The sequence below is a fragment of the Bactrocera tryoni genome, chromosome 5 (assembly GCF_016617805.1).
Source record: "Bactrocera tryoni isolate S06 chromosome 5, CSIRO_BtryS06_freeze2, whole genome shotgun sequence".
NCBI lineage: Eukaryota > Metazoa > Arthropoda > Insecta > Diptera > Tephritidae > Bactrocera > Bactrocera tryoni.
The window spans coordinates 65,403,555-65,419,866 of NC_052503.1; the positions used below are offsets into that span (position 1 = coordinate 65,403,555).

Consider the following 16,312-nt stretch of genomic DNA (forward strand, 5'->3'; position numbering starts at 1 on the left):
ATATCAAGTAATTGAAACATATTTGAATTTTTATGGAAAAAAAATATTTTATGACAAAAAAAAATTGAAAAATATTTGTATTTTTATGGCAAAAAATAAAAAAAAATTAAATTTATTTTTCAAGCATATTTCTATTTTTATGGAAAAAAAAATTGAAAAATATTTGTATTTTTATGGCAAAAAATAAAAAAATATTAAATTTATTTTTCAAGCATATTTCTATTTTTATGGAAAAAAAATATTTTTATGGCAAAAAAAATTGAAAAATATTTATATTTTTATGGCAAAAAATAATAAAAATATTAAATTTACTTTTCAAAAATTATGCAATTTAAAAGAAATTAATAAAAAAATATAAAAAACTCTAATTTACTCGCTTTTCTTTAATTACATATTGGAATAATTAGAGTTTATGAAAAAGAATTTTCTTAAACGTGTAGTTCAACTCAATTTTGGTAATAATATTCAAAACAGAATTCTAAAATATGTATGACAACTATTTTTTGAGCAAAAAACAAGAAAAAACGTTAAACACAAATTGATTCGACCGAAGTTATGATATCATACACAGACAATATATTCTGCAAAAGCACTTGCTTTTTTATTGGTCAGTTTTTATAGAAATGGTCCGATCTGAACATGCCAAATTTCATGAAGACATAAAACATAAAACATTTCTTCATACAGGTAAACGATTTTGATCGTTCAGTTTGTAGGTCAGCTATATGCTATAGTGGTCCGATCTGAACAATTCCTTTAGAGATTGCTGCCTTATTTTGGAAAATATTCCAACCCAAATTTCGTGACGATAACTTCGCAAATAAAAAAGTTTTTCATGCAAGGAACGATCGTTCTTTTTGTATGGCAGCTGTATGCTATAGTAGTCCGATTTAAACAATCTTCAGAGGTTATACCGTTGCTTCAAACAATAAGCCGTATCAAATTTCGTAAAGATACCACATCAAATGAAATAGTTTCCTATATAAGGATTTAATTCCGAACGTTCTGTGTGTGACAACTTTATGCTATAGTTACTCGATCTTAACATAAACTTCGGAGATTTTAGTAATGCTTTGAACAATTGTCCATACCAAATTTCGAGAAGATATCATGAAATAAAAATGGTTCCCTTATAAGAAAATAATTCTGATCGTTTAGTTTGTATGGCAACTATATAATATAGAGGTGCGATAGCGGCGGTTTCATCAAATGGACAGCTTCTTGATGAGAAAAGCAAGTGTACAAACTTTCAACGAGATATCCTAAAACCTCTAGACCCTCAGGTTCGGACAGACGAACATGGCTAAGTCAACGTAGCTCATCATGTTGTTCATTTACATATATATTTTTTTGATTGGGTCTCTGACGTTTCCTTCTGGGTGTTACAAACTTCGTGGCAAACTTAATATACCCCACTCAGGGTATAAAAAAAACATTAAAATAAAATTTTTATTAAATAAAATGAAGTAAAGTAAAATAAAGTAAAATGAATTAAACTGGCATAAATAATAACAGAAAAGAAACGCTTAGCAATAAATAAAAATATTTTGGAAAATACTAAAAACAAAATTTTTTACTCAAAAATTTCTTCATGATGGTTTCCTTAATACATGTGTTCAGCTTAAAAATAAAATCAGCTTATACTAAAAGTTAAGTATCAAAAAAACTAAACAGTAAAGCTATTTATCAAATATTAAAATTATTAATTGTAATAAATAAAGCTTAGTAATGATAATTTATTACAATAAATCAGTTGAGGTTAATTAATATTTTCATAAAATTAATATTTAAAGGGTCAGTAGGGTAATCTTTAAAAAAAATATTTTTTTTTTTGCAATTTCTGTTCCCTTATACCCTTACAATTAATGTAGAAACCCACTTTACCATTGGAAGGTTTCGAAAAAAAGCCCAAAAATAATAATATCGCTCGACGTTCGGAGCGTTCGTAGTGCACACCTTTCCGTACCTCAAACTTTAAACGCATTTTTCTCAAAACACACTTTTTTAAACTGGCGGACATGATTCCGGTCGAACTACTGAACCGATTTGCTTAATTTTTTTTTAATGTTCACAAAACGCCTGGCTATCGTCCTTACTAGATTCATAATTTTTTATAATTTATTGACAATGTCATGACAAAATGTATGTAAAAAAACATAAGGAAAACATAAAAAAAAACGTTAATAAATTTTTTATTTATCAACATTTTTTCATGTTTCTAGTAGGGACGATAACCATTCACGTACTTTTTAAAAATAAATTGGGTTTTTATGTTTCAGATGATCCAAACATGAGAAATCGTGCCCGCCAGTGAAAAAACACATCTCTTTCATCCAGCCACTTCTCCGACAGATGTCATCAAAAAATTCCGAAAAAATTTGTTTAGACACTCCACGATATACCTCATGATATGCGAATAAAGTTCTATTGTAGAATAAAAATTTCTTTGAAAAAAAATGTCAAAAAAATTTCAAAAAAACAGTCCAGATTAACCTACTAAGACCTTAAGGTTTTTTTGTTGTTCTCAAGTTTTTTTATTTAACATTTTTATACTCTGCCAACAAAGTTGCTAAGGAGAGTATTATAGTTTTGTTCACATAACGGTTGTTTGTAAGTCCTAAAACTAAAAGAGTCAGATATAGGGTTATATATACCAAAATGATCAGGGTGACGAGTAGAATTGAAATCCGGATGTCTGTCTGTCCATCCGACCGTCCGTCCGTGCAAGCTGTAACTTGAGTAAAAATTGAGATATCATGATGAAACTTGGTACACCAATTTCTTGGCTTCATAAGAAGGTTAAGTTCGAAGATGGGTAAAATCGGTCAACTGCCACGCCCACAAAATTGCGTAAACCGAAACCTATAAAGTGTCATAACTAAGTCATAAATAAAGATATTAAAGTGAAATTTGACACAAAGGATCGCATTAAGGAGGTGCATATGAGGACGTAATTTTTTGGAAAAGTGGCCGTGGCCGCGTTCCTTACTAAGTTTTTTGTACATATCTCGGAAACTACTATAGCTATGTTAACCAAACTCTATAGAGTCGTTTCCTTCAGGCATTTTCATATACAGTTCAAAAATAGAAGAAATCGGATAATAACCACGCCCACCTCCCATACAAAGGTTATGTTGAAAATCACTAAAAGTGCGTTAACCGACTAACAAAAAACGTCAGAAACACTAAATTTTACGGAAGAAGTGGCAGAAGGAAGCTGTACCCAGCCTTTTTTTTAAATTGAAAATGGGCGTGGCGCCGCCTACTTATGGACTAAAAACCATATCTCAGGAACTACTAGACCGATTTCAATGAAATTCGGTATATAATATTTTCTTAACACCCTGATGACATGTACGAAATATGGGTGAAATCGGTTCACAACCACGCCTTCTTCCAACATAACGCTATTTTGAATTCCATTTGATGCCTTCTCTGTATAATATACATATGTATACATTTGGAACCAATGATGATAGCGGAATAAAACTTTACAAAAATACGGTATTTGAAAAATATGTAAACGACGTATAATGAAATCTCGATTATCACTTTATCATGCGAGAGTATAAAATGTTTGGTGACACCCGAACTTAGCCCTTCCTTACTTGTTTTAATTAATATTTTCATAAAATTAATATTTAAGGGGTCGATAAGGTAATCTTTTTCCCAAAACAATCTTTTTTTGCATTTTCTGTTCCCTTATACTCTTACAATTAATGTAGAAACCCACTTTACCATTGGAAGGTTTCGAAAAAAGCCCAAACATAATAATATCGCTCGACGTTCGGAGTGCGCACCTTTCAGTATCTCAAACTTTAAACGCGTTTTTCTCAAAACACACTTTTTTTTAAACTGGCGGACATGATTCTGGTCGAACTTCTGAACAGATTTGCTTATTTTTTTTTAACTTTCACAAAACGCCTGGCTATCGTCCTTACTAGATTCATAATTTTTTATAATTTATTGACAATGTTATGACAAAATTTATGTAAAAAAACATAAGGAAAAATTAAAAAAAAAAAATGTTAATAAATTTTTTATTTATCAACATTTTTTCAAGTTTCTAGTAGGGACGATAACCATTCACGTACTTTTTAAAAATAAATTGGGTTTTTATGTTTCAGATGATCCAAACATGAGAAATCGTGCCCGCCAGTGAAAAAACACATCTCTTTCATCCAGCCACTTCTCCGACAGATGTCATCAAAAACTTCCGAAAAAAATTTGTTTAGACACTCCACGATATACCTCATGATATGCGAATAAAGTTCTATTGTAGAATAAAAATTTCTTTGAAAAAAAAATGGCAAAAAAATGTCAAAAACAGGCCAGATTACCCTACTAAGCCCTTAAGGTTTTTTTTTTATTGTTCTCAAGTTTTTTTACTTAACATTTTTATACTCTGCCAACAAAGTTGCTAAGGAGAGTATTATAGTTTTGTTCACATAACGGTTGTTTGTAAGTCCTAAAACTAAAAGAGTCAGATATAGGGTTATATATACCAAAGTGATCAGGGTGACGAGTAGAGTTGAAATCCGGATGTCTGTCTGTCCGTCCGTCCGTCTGTCCGTCTGTCCGTCCGTCCGTACAAGCTGTAACTTGAGTAAAAATTGAGATATCATGATGAAACTTGGTACACGTATTTCTTGGCTTCTTTCCATAAGAAGGTTAAGTTCGAAGATGGGCAAAATCGGCCCACTGCCACGCCCACAAAATGGCGGAAACTAAAAACCTATAAAGTGTCATAACTAGGCCATAAATAAAGATATTAATGTGAAATTTGGCACAAAGGATCGCATTAAGGAGGGGCATATTTAGACGTAAGTTTTTTGGAAAAGTGGGCGTGGCCTCGCCCCCTACTAAGTTTTTTGTACATATCTCGGAAACTACTATAGCTATGTCAACCAAACTCTGTAGAGTCGTTTCCTTCAGGCATTTTCATATACAGTTCAAAAATGGAAGAAATCGGATAATAACCACGCCCACCTTCCATACAAAGGTTATGTTGAAAATCACTAAAAGTGCGTTAACCGACTAACAAAAAACGTCAGAAACACTAAATTTTACGGAAAAAATTGCAGAAGGAAGCTGCATCCAGGCTTTTTTTAAAAATTGAAAATGGGTGTGGCGTCGCCCACTTGTGGACCAAAAACCATATCTCAGGAACAACTAGACCGATGAAATTCGGTATAACGGTTCTTAACACCCTGATGACATGTACGAAATATGGGTGAAATCGGTTCACAACCACGCTTTCTTCCAATATAACGCTATTTTGAATTCCATCTGATGCCTTCTCTGTATAATATAAGTATACATTAGGAACCAATGATGATAGCGGAATAAAACTTTACACAAATACGGTATTTGAAAAATATGTAAATGAGGGATAATGAAATCTCGATTATCACTTTATCATGCGAGAGTATAAAATGTTCGGTGACACCCGAACTTAGCCCTTCCTTACTTGTTTTAATTACGAACAATTTTAAGCGAGGACTGAACAAAATTAATTTTTTTAATTTAATTTTTGAACAATTATACATTATTAAAAGCAAAAACATTTAAAATTGACAACATTTTAAATAATTTATATTGCATAACAAATAAAATATTTAGTATATTTTAACAAAAAAATAATAATTATTTAATACATTTTAATAAAAACTATAATAAAAAAAATATTGAAGAAATAAAATTCATATTATTTCTATCAAGTGCAACAGCATTAGTCAAAAGAATTTAATAACTAAAACTTGCTAACCATAAGCAAGTTTTCTTTAGAAATATATTTTCATTAAAAAATTAATAATAGGAATATTAGAAATATATTTTCATTAAAAAATTAATAATAGGAATTCAATTACTCAAAATTCGACTTTATTTGCTAAAGGGCTTTCTGCACAACTAAACATAAATATCTTCTGCAGCCACATATGCTTTGCAATGAAATTCCATGCCGCCTCACTTTAGCGCGATTTTTTTATGACCGGCTCCAATGAGTTTCGCTATGGAAAATTCAAATTTTTATGACTTCATTTGCAGTAGCCTTTTTTTTGAGTCTACTATTACTCATGCACACATGTATATATGTATGAGTGCAAAATTTTAAAGCTTGCCATAAATGCTTAGTTAGATATATTTATGGATACAAATATATAGTTATATGTTCATATGTATGTCCGAGTACGTATGAACAGGAGCTATACTTGCGGCCGAAGCTCAACAATTTAATTTGATATCGAGTTTCATTAATGAATACGAGTACAATGAAGAAGCAATTTCAGTGAAAAAAATTATAAGAATTGTACACTTATGTGTGGTTATAACGGAAAATATTATGACAACAGTAATTAATATGACTCTGAGTCATGAATTCATGCAATAAAATCATTATTTTTATGTGTAATAATATTAGAATATTTCATATAAATGAAAAAAATATGAAGTTTTCAGAGAGAAACATTTTTTTTTAGTTTTTGAAACATTGCTATTTATTTTGCATATGGACAATATTTTTAACAGAATTGAAATCAGCTGTTAATTTATTAATTTTCAAATTAATATACACCGCATTCAGGTGTTTTTCATTAGAAAACATATTTCACGGTCAATCAATATGGTTACAATGTCGGGACAAATAGGACTGATTGATTTTCTTCCGCCCCGACTTTACTTCGGAATGTGGGCGCACCGCCTGGATTCGGTAGAGGGCGTTCCTAGCTAACGAACGAGCGGCTGGTCAGTTGTCTCCGAACACATGGATAGTCAGGATAAACATCGTCCATCATGAATTTCTTCCCACTGGACAAACCGTCAACGCCAAGTTTTACGTGGAAGTCCTCAAGAGACTCAAGCGAAGGTTCAATCGGGTCGGGGACAAGACATCGCAGCCGATTGGAAGCTGCACCACGACAACGCCCCGGCTCACACCGCCTTTCTTGTGAGCAGCTGCCTAACCAAGGCCGGCATTCCAACGCTTTCCACAGCCGTCCGGTGTTACAAAAGATCACGTCTCTTCAGTGGTCTCAACATTTATACAAAACAAAAAAATTATCACGGTACGAATGCTTCGAGTGCTTAGACGAGGTGTGTTCAAAAAATAACGGGAGTTTTTTTTAATATTTATTCATACGCCTTCAAAATAGTATCCATTCGATATTATGCACTCTGCCTGCGCTCCTTCCCATCGGAGAAACACTTCTCAAACTCGAGATAGCCATTAGTGCTTTCGGCGATACGCTATTTATGTCACCTATGCTTGTAAAACGACAGCCCTTTGAGGTTTTCTTTCTATTCACAAACTCCCTGCGAAACTATTCAGCTGGTCTTACGCTTCTCCGCTGACGTTCTTTTATCCTGAGTTCATGGATCGCTATTGCGGCCCACTCTTTCATTTCGCCCCTACATATATCGAGCAGGAGAAAAAAATATGCTCCGCGTTTTCATCAGCACTGCTGTAGAATAAATAGTTTGTGTCGTCATCGTGGCCGAATATGTGGAAGTATACCCTAAACAGCCATGGCACGTCAAGAATTGCGTCAGATAAAAATCTGTCTCCCCGTGCTGTCTCCTAATCCAGGCTGGTACGTTCTTAATGAGCCCATACGACCATCTTCCTTTTTTTGCCGCATCCCATTGCCTTTACCACTATGTAGACTGGGGTATCGTTAAAGTATTGGTTTTGGCTTCACGAACAAGCAACGAGTCAACGAACCAACGAAAATCGCCAAGCTTATAGAAACATTTCTAACCTTAACGGTGGCTTCGAGACGAGGTAAGCAGTGTATACAGCTGAAAGTTGTGTCGTATTTCAGAGACATGTACATCAACAAAATAAAAAAATGGACTCTCCAAACACGCAAAAGATTAATTTTGCAATTCTTGTTATTTTTATACCCTGAACAGGGTATATTAAGTTTGTCACGAAGTTTGTAACACCCAGAAGAAATCGTCGGAGACCCTATAAAGTATATATATAAATGATCAGTATGTTGAGCTAAGTCGATTTAGCCATGTCCGTCTGTCTATCTGCCTGTATATATACGAACTAGTCCCTCAGTTTTTATGATATCGTTTTGAAATTTTGCAAACGTCATTTTCTCTTCAAGAAGCTGCTCATTTGTCGGAACGGCCGATATCAGACCACTATAACATATAGCTGCCATACAAACTGAACGATCAGAATCAAGTTCTTGTATGGAAAACTTTTACATTTGACAAGATACATTCACGAAATTTGGTACACATTATTTTCTAAGGCAACAATGTAATCTCCGAAGAAATTGATCAGATCGGTTGACTATAGCATATAGCTGCCATACAAACTGAACGATCGGAATCAAGTTCTTGTATGGAAAACTTTCGCATTTGACAAGATACATTCACGAAATTTGGTACACATTATTTTCTAAGGCAACAATGTAATCTCCGAAGAAATTGATCAGATCGGTTGACTATAGCATATAGCTGCCATACAAACTGAACACATAGTTACTAACAGAAATGCACCTGTCAAGGGTATTTAGCTTCGGTGCAACCGAAGTTAACGTTTTTTCATTTTTTAACACAACTCGTATAATAAATGTTCTTAAGCGTTCATTGAAAAGCATGACTGGTGATGATCAACTGCTCGTCAGAAAAATTTATTCGGATTTTAAAACCCACAAATGGTACAATGTTGCAGAGTAACTAGAAAGATAAAGCTAACATTTCATTAAGCAGTGGTTTTAGAAGTTTTTAAACGATGTAAGGATCAAGGATTCAGCTGTTCTAGGATTGGTGAAGAAACTTCAAAGTTATATGATTTACAAAATATGTTTTAGCAGCGCTTAAGACCTGAATAAGTGGAAGTTGAGTGCTAAAAGCTCACAAATGCTAAAGTAATACCAACATTTTTTTGTTAAACTTTCATTTTATTTTATTTTTTTCAATTTCATTACAAAGTTTTTATATAAATTTAAATATTCATACAAATTTTTATTTTTTTATGTTTTTTTAATTTTGTTTCTTTATTTTAAACTAAGCATTACAGTAATTATTTACGCTTAAGAATTAAAATAAGTTTTTAACACAAATTTATGCACAACATAATGGAAGACTTGCGAAGATTTTGTTGTTATACATAAAGTTTGTGTTGAAATGCGGTTAAGAAAAAAAATTATTTTCAAGAATAACTTAAAGCTAAGTAAACTAAAAATATTAAAGCACAAGATTTTTTCTTAAATTATTTAAAGCTTTAGAACGCACACAAATACAAAAAACACAAGCACACATTTTAATATGAAGAAAATATATTTTTTAATTCACATTAAAATTATTATTCAACATACTCACACAAACATGCAAACAAATCGAAAACAAAAACAAATTAATTGTATAATATTGCACTGATCCACAGGATATAAGACAGCACGAGCGGCAGAAGCGCGGCATTTTTCAGTTTTGCTGTAGACACGCGCTCAAGAAGGCACGGAAAGCCACGAATCCTGCAAGCTTGCTGATGTTTTGCAAAAGCGCTAGGAGTTTGCAGTAGTATACTTCGCACTCCCAGGACTCTCATGCGCTTGCGCTCACTTTTCCATGTTTTTAAGTTATTTGTTGTTGTTCTTGTTATATAAGCTGCTTAATCCTTTTTACTGCTTGCTACAACTAAACACTCGAGGAGTCGTTAAAGCTTGCTACACAAATGCTCCATGAGCTTTAAAGCTTTGCACCAGTGTTGAGTACGAAAACGGCAGCAGCTACATGGATGTCCTTGCGGTATACACATACACACATATATGTGTGAATTTGGCCGCCAAAAATTCCACAGTCCACAGCGCACACCGCTGGCGCTGAGTGGGGGCGCAGGCGCGCGCTCACACCACACTATTGGAGCGCGCTGGTCAGCGAACGCGGCACGTCTGAGGTCGCGTCAACTCGCGTTGTTCATTTCGTACTGATCGCGTCGTGTGCGTGGCAGCGAAATTTAAATGGTTTTCGGAATGCGATAAAATGCGCGGACCCGGTCCATGTGAGTGTGCATACATGGGAGTAATGTATGTATGCATGAATAAATAAATGATAAATAAACACGCAAACACATAAAGAGAATGCATATAGGCGGTATATGTGTATGTATGAGGGTGTGCAGGCACATAAAACAGCAATCAAAGCCCTCACCAAACACCAACACCGCCGCCAACTTCAGCGGAGGAGCAATCATTAAAAACACACAACAACAACACGAACAACATTTCATAAAAAAAAATACAAAAAGGCACAAACAAAAACAAAAACAAATATGATGATAACACACGCATTCCCGCGAACACGCGAGAATCACTTCAAACAAACGAATAAGAATTCTGAAGAAAGCAATAGGATTGACTGCCTTGTCGTTTAACTGCCGGTCTAGCAAGCGCGAACGTTTCATATGTATGTATGTTGCATACACATATACAGGGTGCACATGAGTGTGTTTATCAGCTAGCGATAAAATAAAAAAACTTAAACAACAACATAAAAGAACATCACACAACGGCTCCTCGTCAAAAATGATGACGATGCTGTATGAAAGTACAAACAAATAAAAGCAACAAAAATACATAGTATATACTATACATAAACTTGTACATATGCGAGTATACTGAGATAAAACTCGGCTTTCAGTAGTGGACCCTTTCATATGCCTCATTCGTTCGTGGGGCCGCAATGCCAACGACTTAAATATATACTTATGTATTGACGTATAGAAACTTATACAGCGTGCATGCACCCATACTGGCACACTTACATATGTCTTAGGTACATACCTACATACTTATATTATGTACATTCTATGCATATTAGCTGTGCCATGAGTGGGGAAGTGTAAGCGCTTGCCAGAAGTCAACAACACAGGGGGGTATATAGCTCTATGGGGGCTTACAAATGCATATACACATGCATGCACAAAAATGTATTGCATATATGTACATATGTATGTACATAAAAATAAAAATATATGTGTATATTACAAACAGAATTTGAGCCCGGTTCTAGTCTCCTCGCTGCCTGACAGCAATTCTATTTGTGTTTATGTATGTATAACTTACCGAAGTCACTTTGATATGTAGTCTAAGCAATGCAATTCGGTAAAAGTGCATTTCAAGTTATTTAACTCTCTTGTTGAGCATACGTACATTGGAGTGGTGTAACACAACACCTCCTTTGGGCATTTAAATGCAATTCAGCTGCAAAAAAATGCAATTCAGTTATAGAAAAAGCAACTCAGCTGCAATAAAACTTAGTTTAGCTGCATAAAAATGCAATTCAGCTAAAAAAAATTAATTAACAAAAAGTAATTATTCATTCAATGAAAATATTCGCTTGAGCATAACCAATTTCTTCAATTTTAAAATTAGTGTTTGCAAAATGTATATTTTTAAACTATAGTAAGCTATTCAGCAAACTAAATGCATACAATAATTTATAGCTATGACTTTTTTAAATATATTATACCGCAAGGAAACTTAATTCAGCTGCAATACAATGCAATTCAGCTAAAAAAAATTAATTAACAAAAAGTAATTATGCTATTAATGAAATTTTATCAAGCTATTCAGCAATCACAATGCACACAATAACTTTTAGTTATAACTATTTTAAATATATTATGCCGCAATAAAACTTAATTCAGCTGCAATACTATGCAATTCAGCTAAGAAAATACTTTACCAAAAAGTAATTATTCATGTAATGAAAATATTCGCTTGAATATTACAAATTTTATCAATCTTAAAATATGTATTTTGAAAATGTACATTTTTAAACTATAGTAAGCTATTCAGCAAACTAAATGCATACAACAAATTAAAGTTATAACTATTTTAAATATATTATGCCGCAATAAAACTTAATTCAGCTGCAATACTATGCAATTCAGCTAAAAAAATAAGTTACCAAAAAGTAATTATTCATATAATGAAAATATTCGCTTGAGTATTACAAATTTTACCAATCTTAAAATTTCTATTTTGAAAATGTACATTTTTAAACTATAGTAAGCTATTCAGCAAACTAAATGCATACAATAAATTAAAGTTAAAACTACTTTAAATATAATATACCGCAAGAAAACTTAATTCAGCTACAATACAATGCAATTCAGCTAAAAAATTAATTAAAAATTAGTAATTATTCATGTATTATAATTTTCGCTTGAACAGTAACACTTTTATCAATTTTTATATTCGTGTTTTCAAAATGTACATTTTTAACCTATAGTCAGCAATTCAGCAAACTAAATGCACACAATAAGTTATAGTTATAACCATTTTAAGCGCAACAAAATATTATTTTATATTATTTTAAAACAATACAGCAATAAAAATAATATTCAGCTAAACTATATATTATCAAACATTTTTAACTTGCCAAATGAAGACTTTATTTAAAACAATTATTGTTCAAACTTATAATTATTCAGATTTATAAATTCAACAAAGCAGTAACAACAGCCTAAATGTAATTGAATGCCGCATTCAAATATATTTACACAATTCAGCTAATAGAAATATTAATTAAGCCAACGAAAAAACTGAATATAAACTTAATTTGTTGAAAAGATACATTCCAAAGCTATTCAGCTGGCTAAATATCAAACTGAAAAAATAATAAAAAATAAACTAAAGATTTTGCAGCTTTTCAGCTCATTCCAAAGCTATTCAGCTAGCTAAATATCAAACTAAAAAAAATAATAAAAAATAAACAAAAAATTTTTCAGCTGTTGGAAAGACCAGGTGGAGAAGATTCGCTTGGTATCTACGCCAGTAAAGAATAAGAAGAAGATTTTGTTTAATAAAAAATTAAGAGTAGAACGCTATTATTTTTCTCTCAATCTCTGGCGTATCGTACTAAAATTTAGCTATTCGCATAATGGAAAATTAAGATTTTAAATAAAGAATTTTTTTTTATTCAATTCAGCTACTTTATACGGAGCTGAATAGACAAAGTGTTATACAAGCGGCAAAAATAATGAATTCTAAAACATTAAGGTTATAGTTTATGACTCTAAAGTAATCAAAATTATTGTAATGTTTTTAATTTTAATTATGTACTGGACATTTTTGAGCTCTTATAATAGATTTCACTAATTCAGCGCACTTAAAGTTGTATGATTTTAATTTAAAAAAGAGCTTTCAATAAATTTATATAAAATAAGGAATTTTAATCATTCATATGCATATTCAGCTGAGCTGAATTTACTGCATTGTACTTTATATTCGTTATAATTTTCAAAAATTTATAATTTAATGGAAATTAGTTATTCAGCGAATAGTTATAACATTTGTAAGGAACCAAAGCAAAATGTGATTTATAAACAAGTAAATATATTATTATGGAGTGTAGCTGAATATCCTTAGAGACTAAAAAAACTAAAGTAAATATAAGAAACATGTTTTTGCTAAAATTTTATGGCCAAGAAACATTTTTAATCTTTAATACTGCAAATATTGCGGTTATTATTATAATACTCATTGTACTACCAATTATATTGTGTATAAAATTGTCTACTATTTTTTCACATAATACTATGTACTCTCTCTCATTTCTAGTTCAAGATCGTTGAAATTGAAATTTTACGCAAATTTTTATGACTTCGTTTACTACCATAATTGTTTGCATTTTGCAATTCAGTGTTTAACTAATAGTAATATATAAAACAACGAAAATCAATACTCCCGCTTCAATGAAGGTATGTAAAAAATTATTTAAATTTGCGAAGACAACTAATTTTTTCCAACCATCTCTCACCCACATTTCCAGTTTATCAGAGTGATATTTTCAATCAGCTGCGTCTTAGCCTTAGTCACAAGCATGAACGACATGGGATCGCTGAGTTTTAAATGCATCTTCGATCCACATAAGACTATTACCAAAATAATACCTGGTCAACTTGTTATACAACATGAAAATGAGTATAGATATAATTATAAAACAACATTACAACCAGTAGACTGTTTCATAAATGTGGCGAAAAATTCTATTATAAATAAGAGAGTGGATAATATAAAAGAACTTGAAGTACAGAATTTGAGGAGAGTCGAAGACCCACTAAACGGCATAGAGTACAATGAATATATACAAGCACGAAAAGCAAATGAAATAGAGAACTCAAACGAGGTGAGAGAGGGTCTACAAAAAAGAAAACTGAAACGCGTTATTAACACAAAAGATGGCGCTGAAATAGAAATCTATTATAGATCCATAGATGAAGATAAACAATTTAAAAATCAAAAGTTTAAGCAAATAACGAAAATTGTTAGCTCGAAAAAAGCAACCGATATAATACCAAGCAAAAATAAAACGATACAAAATTTGCGAAAACCCACCGTTTATCAGAGATCTATAAACGAGGACAAGTTATTCAAAACAAAAAATTACACAAAAATAACGAAACGGTTGAAATCAAAGTACCTTAATGGAAAAGTGGGCTTGGCCAAAAATTCGAAAGGCAAAGTGAAAAGTTTATTTAAAGACTTTTGCAATAGCGAAAGTGTAGGCTTGAAAAGCTCAAACAGTGAAAGTTGTTTTAGAACAAAGTTGGTCAGTGAAAATTACGATCTAGAAACAAGTAGTGGCATTGCAGCTAGCAATGACATATCAGCTTTAGCTTTAATTGAGTCTGATAAAAAGCCGATCCCGGCAGTCTTGGAAGGAAATGGTATCGAAATTCAAAGCTCTCATGAAAATAATATAATGGAGCGCAAGAGTCCAGTTTATAGTGAGATGCCTAGAACATCTAATAAAATTTCCGACCATAAATCGAAGCATGCGTTATTTAATAAAATTAGTTCTGATAATTTGTTGGAAAATATTTTGTTTAATCCAGGGTTTATTTATGCTTAATATTTATGATAGGTAGAGAAATAAAAAGGAAAAAAAGAAATTTGCAAATCATAAACGGTCTTTATGCAAAAGTAATGGAAAATTATAATAAATTATTCCTTCAAATTGTATCGTTCTGAATCACAACATTTGAATTATTTTTTTTTATATTTGGGGTATTCACAACGTGTCATAAAGCATCGTAAAATCATAAAATCATAAATGTTTATACTAGTTTGAAAAATTTGTTGTTGCATGGCATACTGAAATAAGCTTACGCAAATACAACTCTGAACGCTATGTTTTCGGATCGTTATAACTTATAACTTTATGAGACTATGTGAAACCTCTAACTATAATTAAAAAAGCTAAAAAATCAGGTTAAAAAATTAAATAATGGGTTGAAAATAAGAAAAAAATATTTAATTAATTATAAGTATTAAATTGAATAATTGTGTATTTCGTATTCTACCATTTTGATTATTTTGTGAAAAGGAAAATTATATTAAATAAATTATATTAAATAAATTAAATTATATTAAATAAATTATTAAATTATTTGTATTTAATACTTTTTAATTATATTGCTTCAATTAGAAATATGTAAATCTTTGAATTTCTTTCCATTACAGCTTTAAATATACACAATATTTTATTTTAAAATAAATTTATAACTCGATATAATATTTTCTCATTTTTTATTCCCAAACGTCTTGAACTTCAATTTTTATTAAGAAAGCAAAAAAATACAATTTTTATTATTTAATTTAAAAAATAAAATTAAAATATCAGTTTATCTAATCCCAAAATAAGAATTTCAAATTTTATTTTAATCCCAAATTCCAAACAGAATTAAAAATTTAATTTTTGTATAATCAGAAATAGATATCTGATTTTTCCAAATATTTTTAATTAATAAATTCGCAACGCTAAGTGTAAAACACAATATTCTCCACAAATACCAAACAAGTTAACATGCCACAGACAAAAAGAAAAGTGAAACTTACATTCATATGATATTTCCCAATGAAATGTCGATTTTTGGCATTCCAAAGTAAATAGACTCATCCTTTCCAAAAATATCACTACCACTCATACAAAAATATACATACAATTTCTCGAACATTGCGTGGACAATTTATGATATGCCCAGCCAATAACTTCTCCACTTTATTTCTTTAAAACACGTTATGTTATAAAAAAAACCATCAAACTCACTATAATTAGTTCACCGAACCGTGCAAAAGGGATATTATATATTTTAATTCGTTAGTTATTGCCAAATATTTTAAAAATTTAATTAATCACAATTCAACATATCGGAGGAAGCTGAAGGATCGTAAAAACTAACTGTCAAACGAGTGAGGATAAGGAAACTCAAATTACAGTTATCGATGTAGCACGCTATCGAATATGAAAATACAATTGGTTACTTTATTCAGAATTTACTTTATAT

General features: G+C 31.3%; 1 protein-coding gene across 1 annotated transcript; it reads left to right on the forward strand.

Moving 5' to 3' along the window:
* The first annotated feature begins 13,717 nt into the window (after positions 1-13,717).
* Positions 13,718-14,877, forward strand: LOC120778401. Its single transcript, XM_040110185.1, has 2 exons — positions 13,718-13,723; positions 13,795-14,877. Exons 1-2 carry the CDS (start codon positions 13,718-13,720, stop codon positions 14,875-14,877), a joined length of 1,089 nt encoding a protein of 362 aa, XP_039966119.1.
* Positions 14,878-16,312: the final 1,435 nt, after the last annotated feature.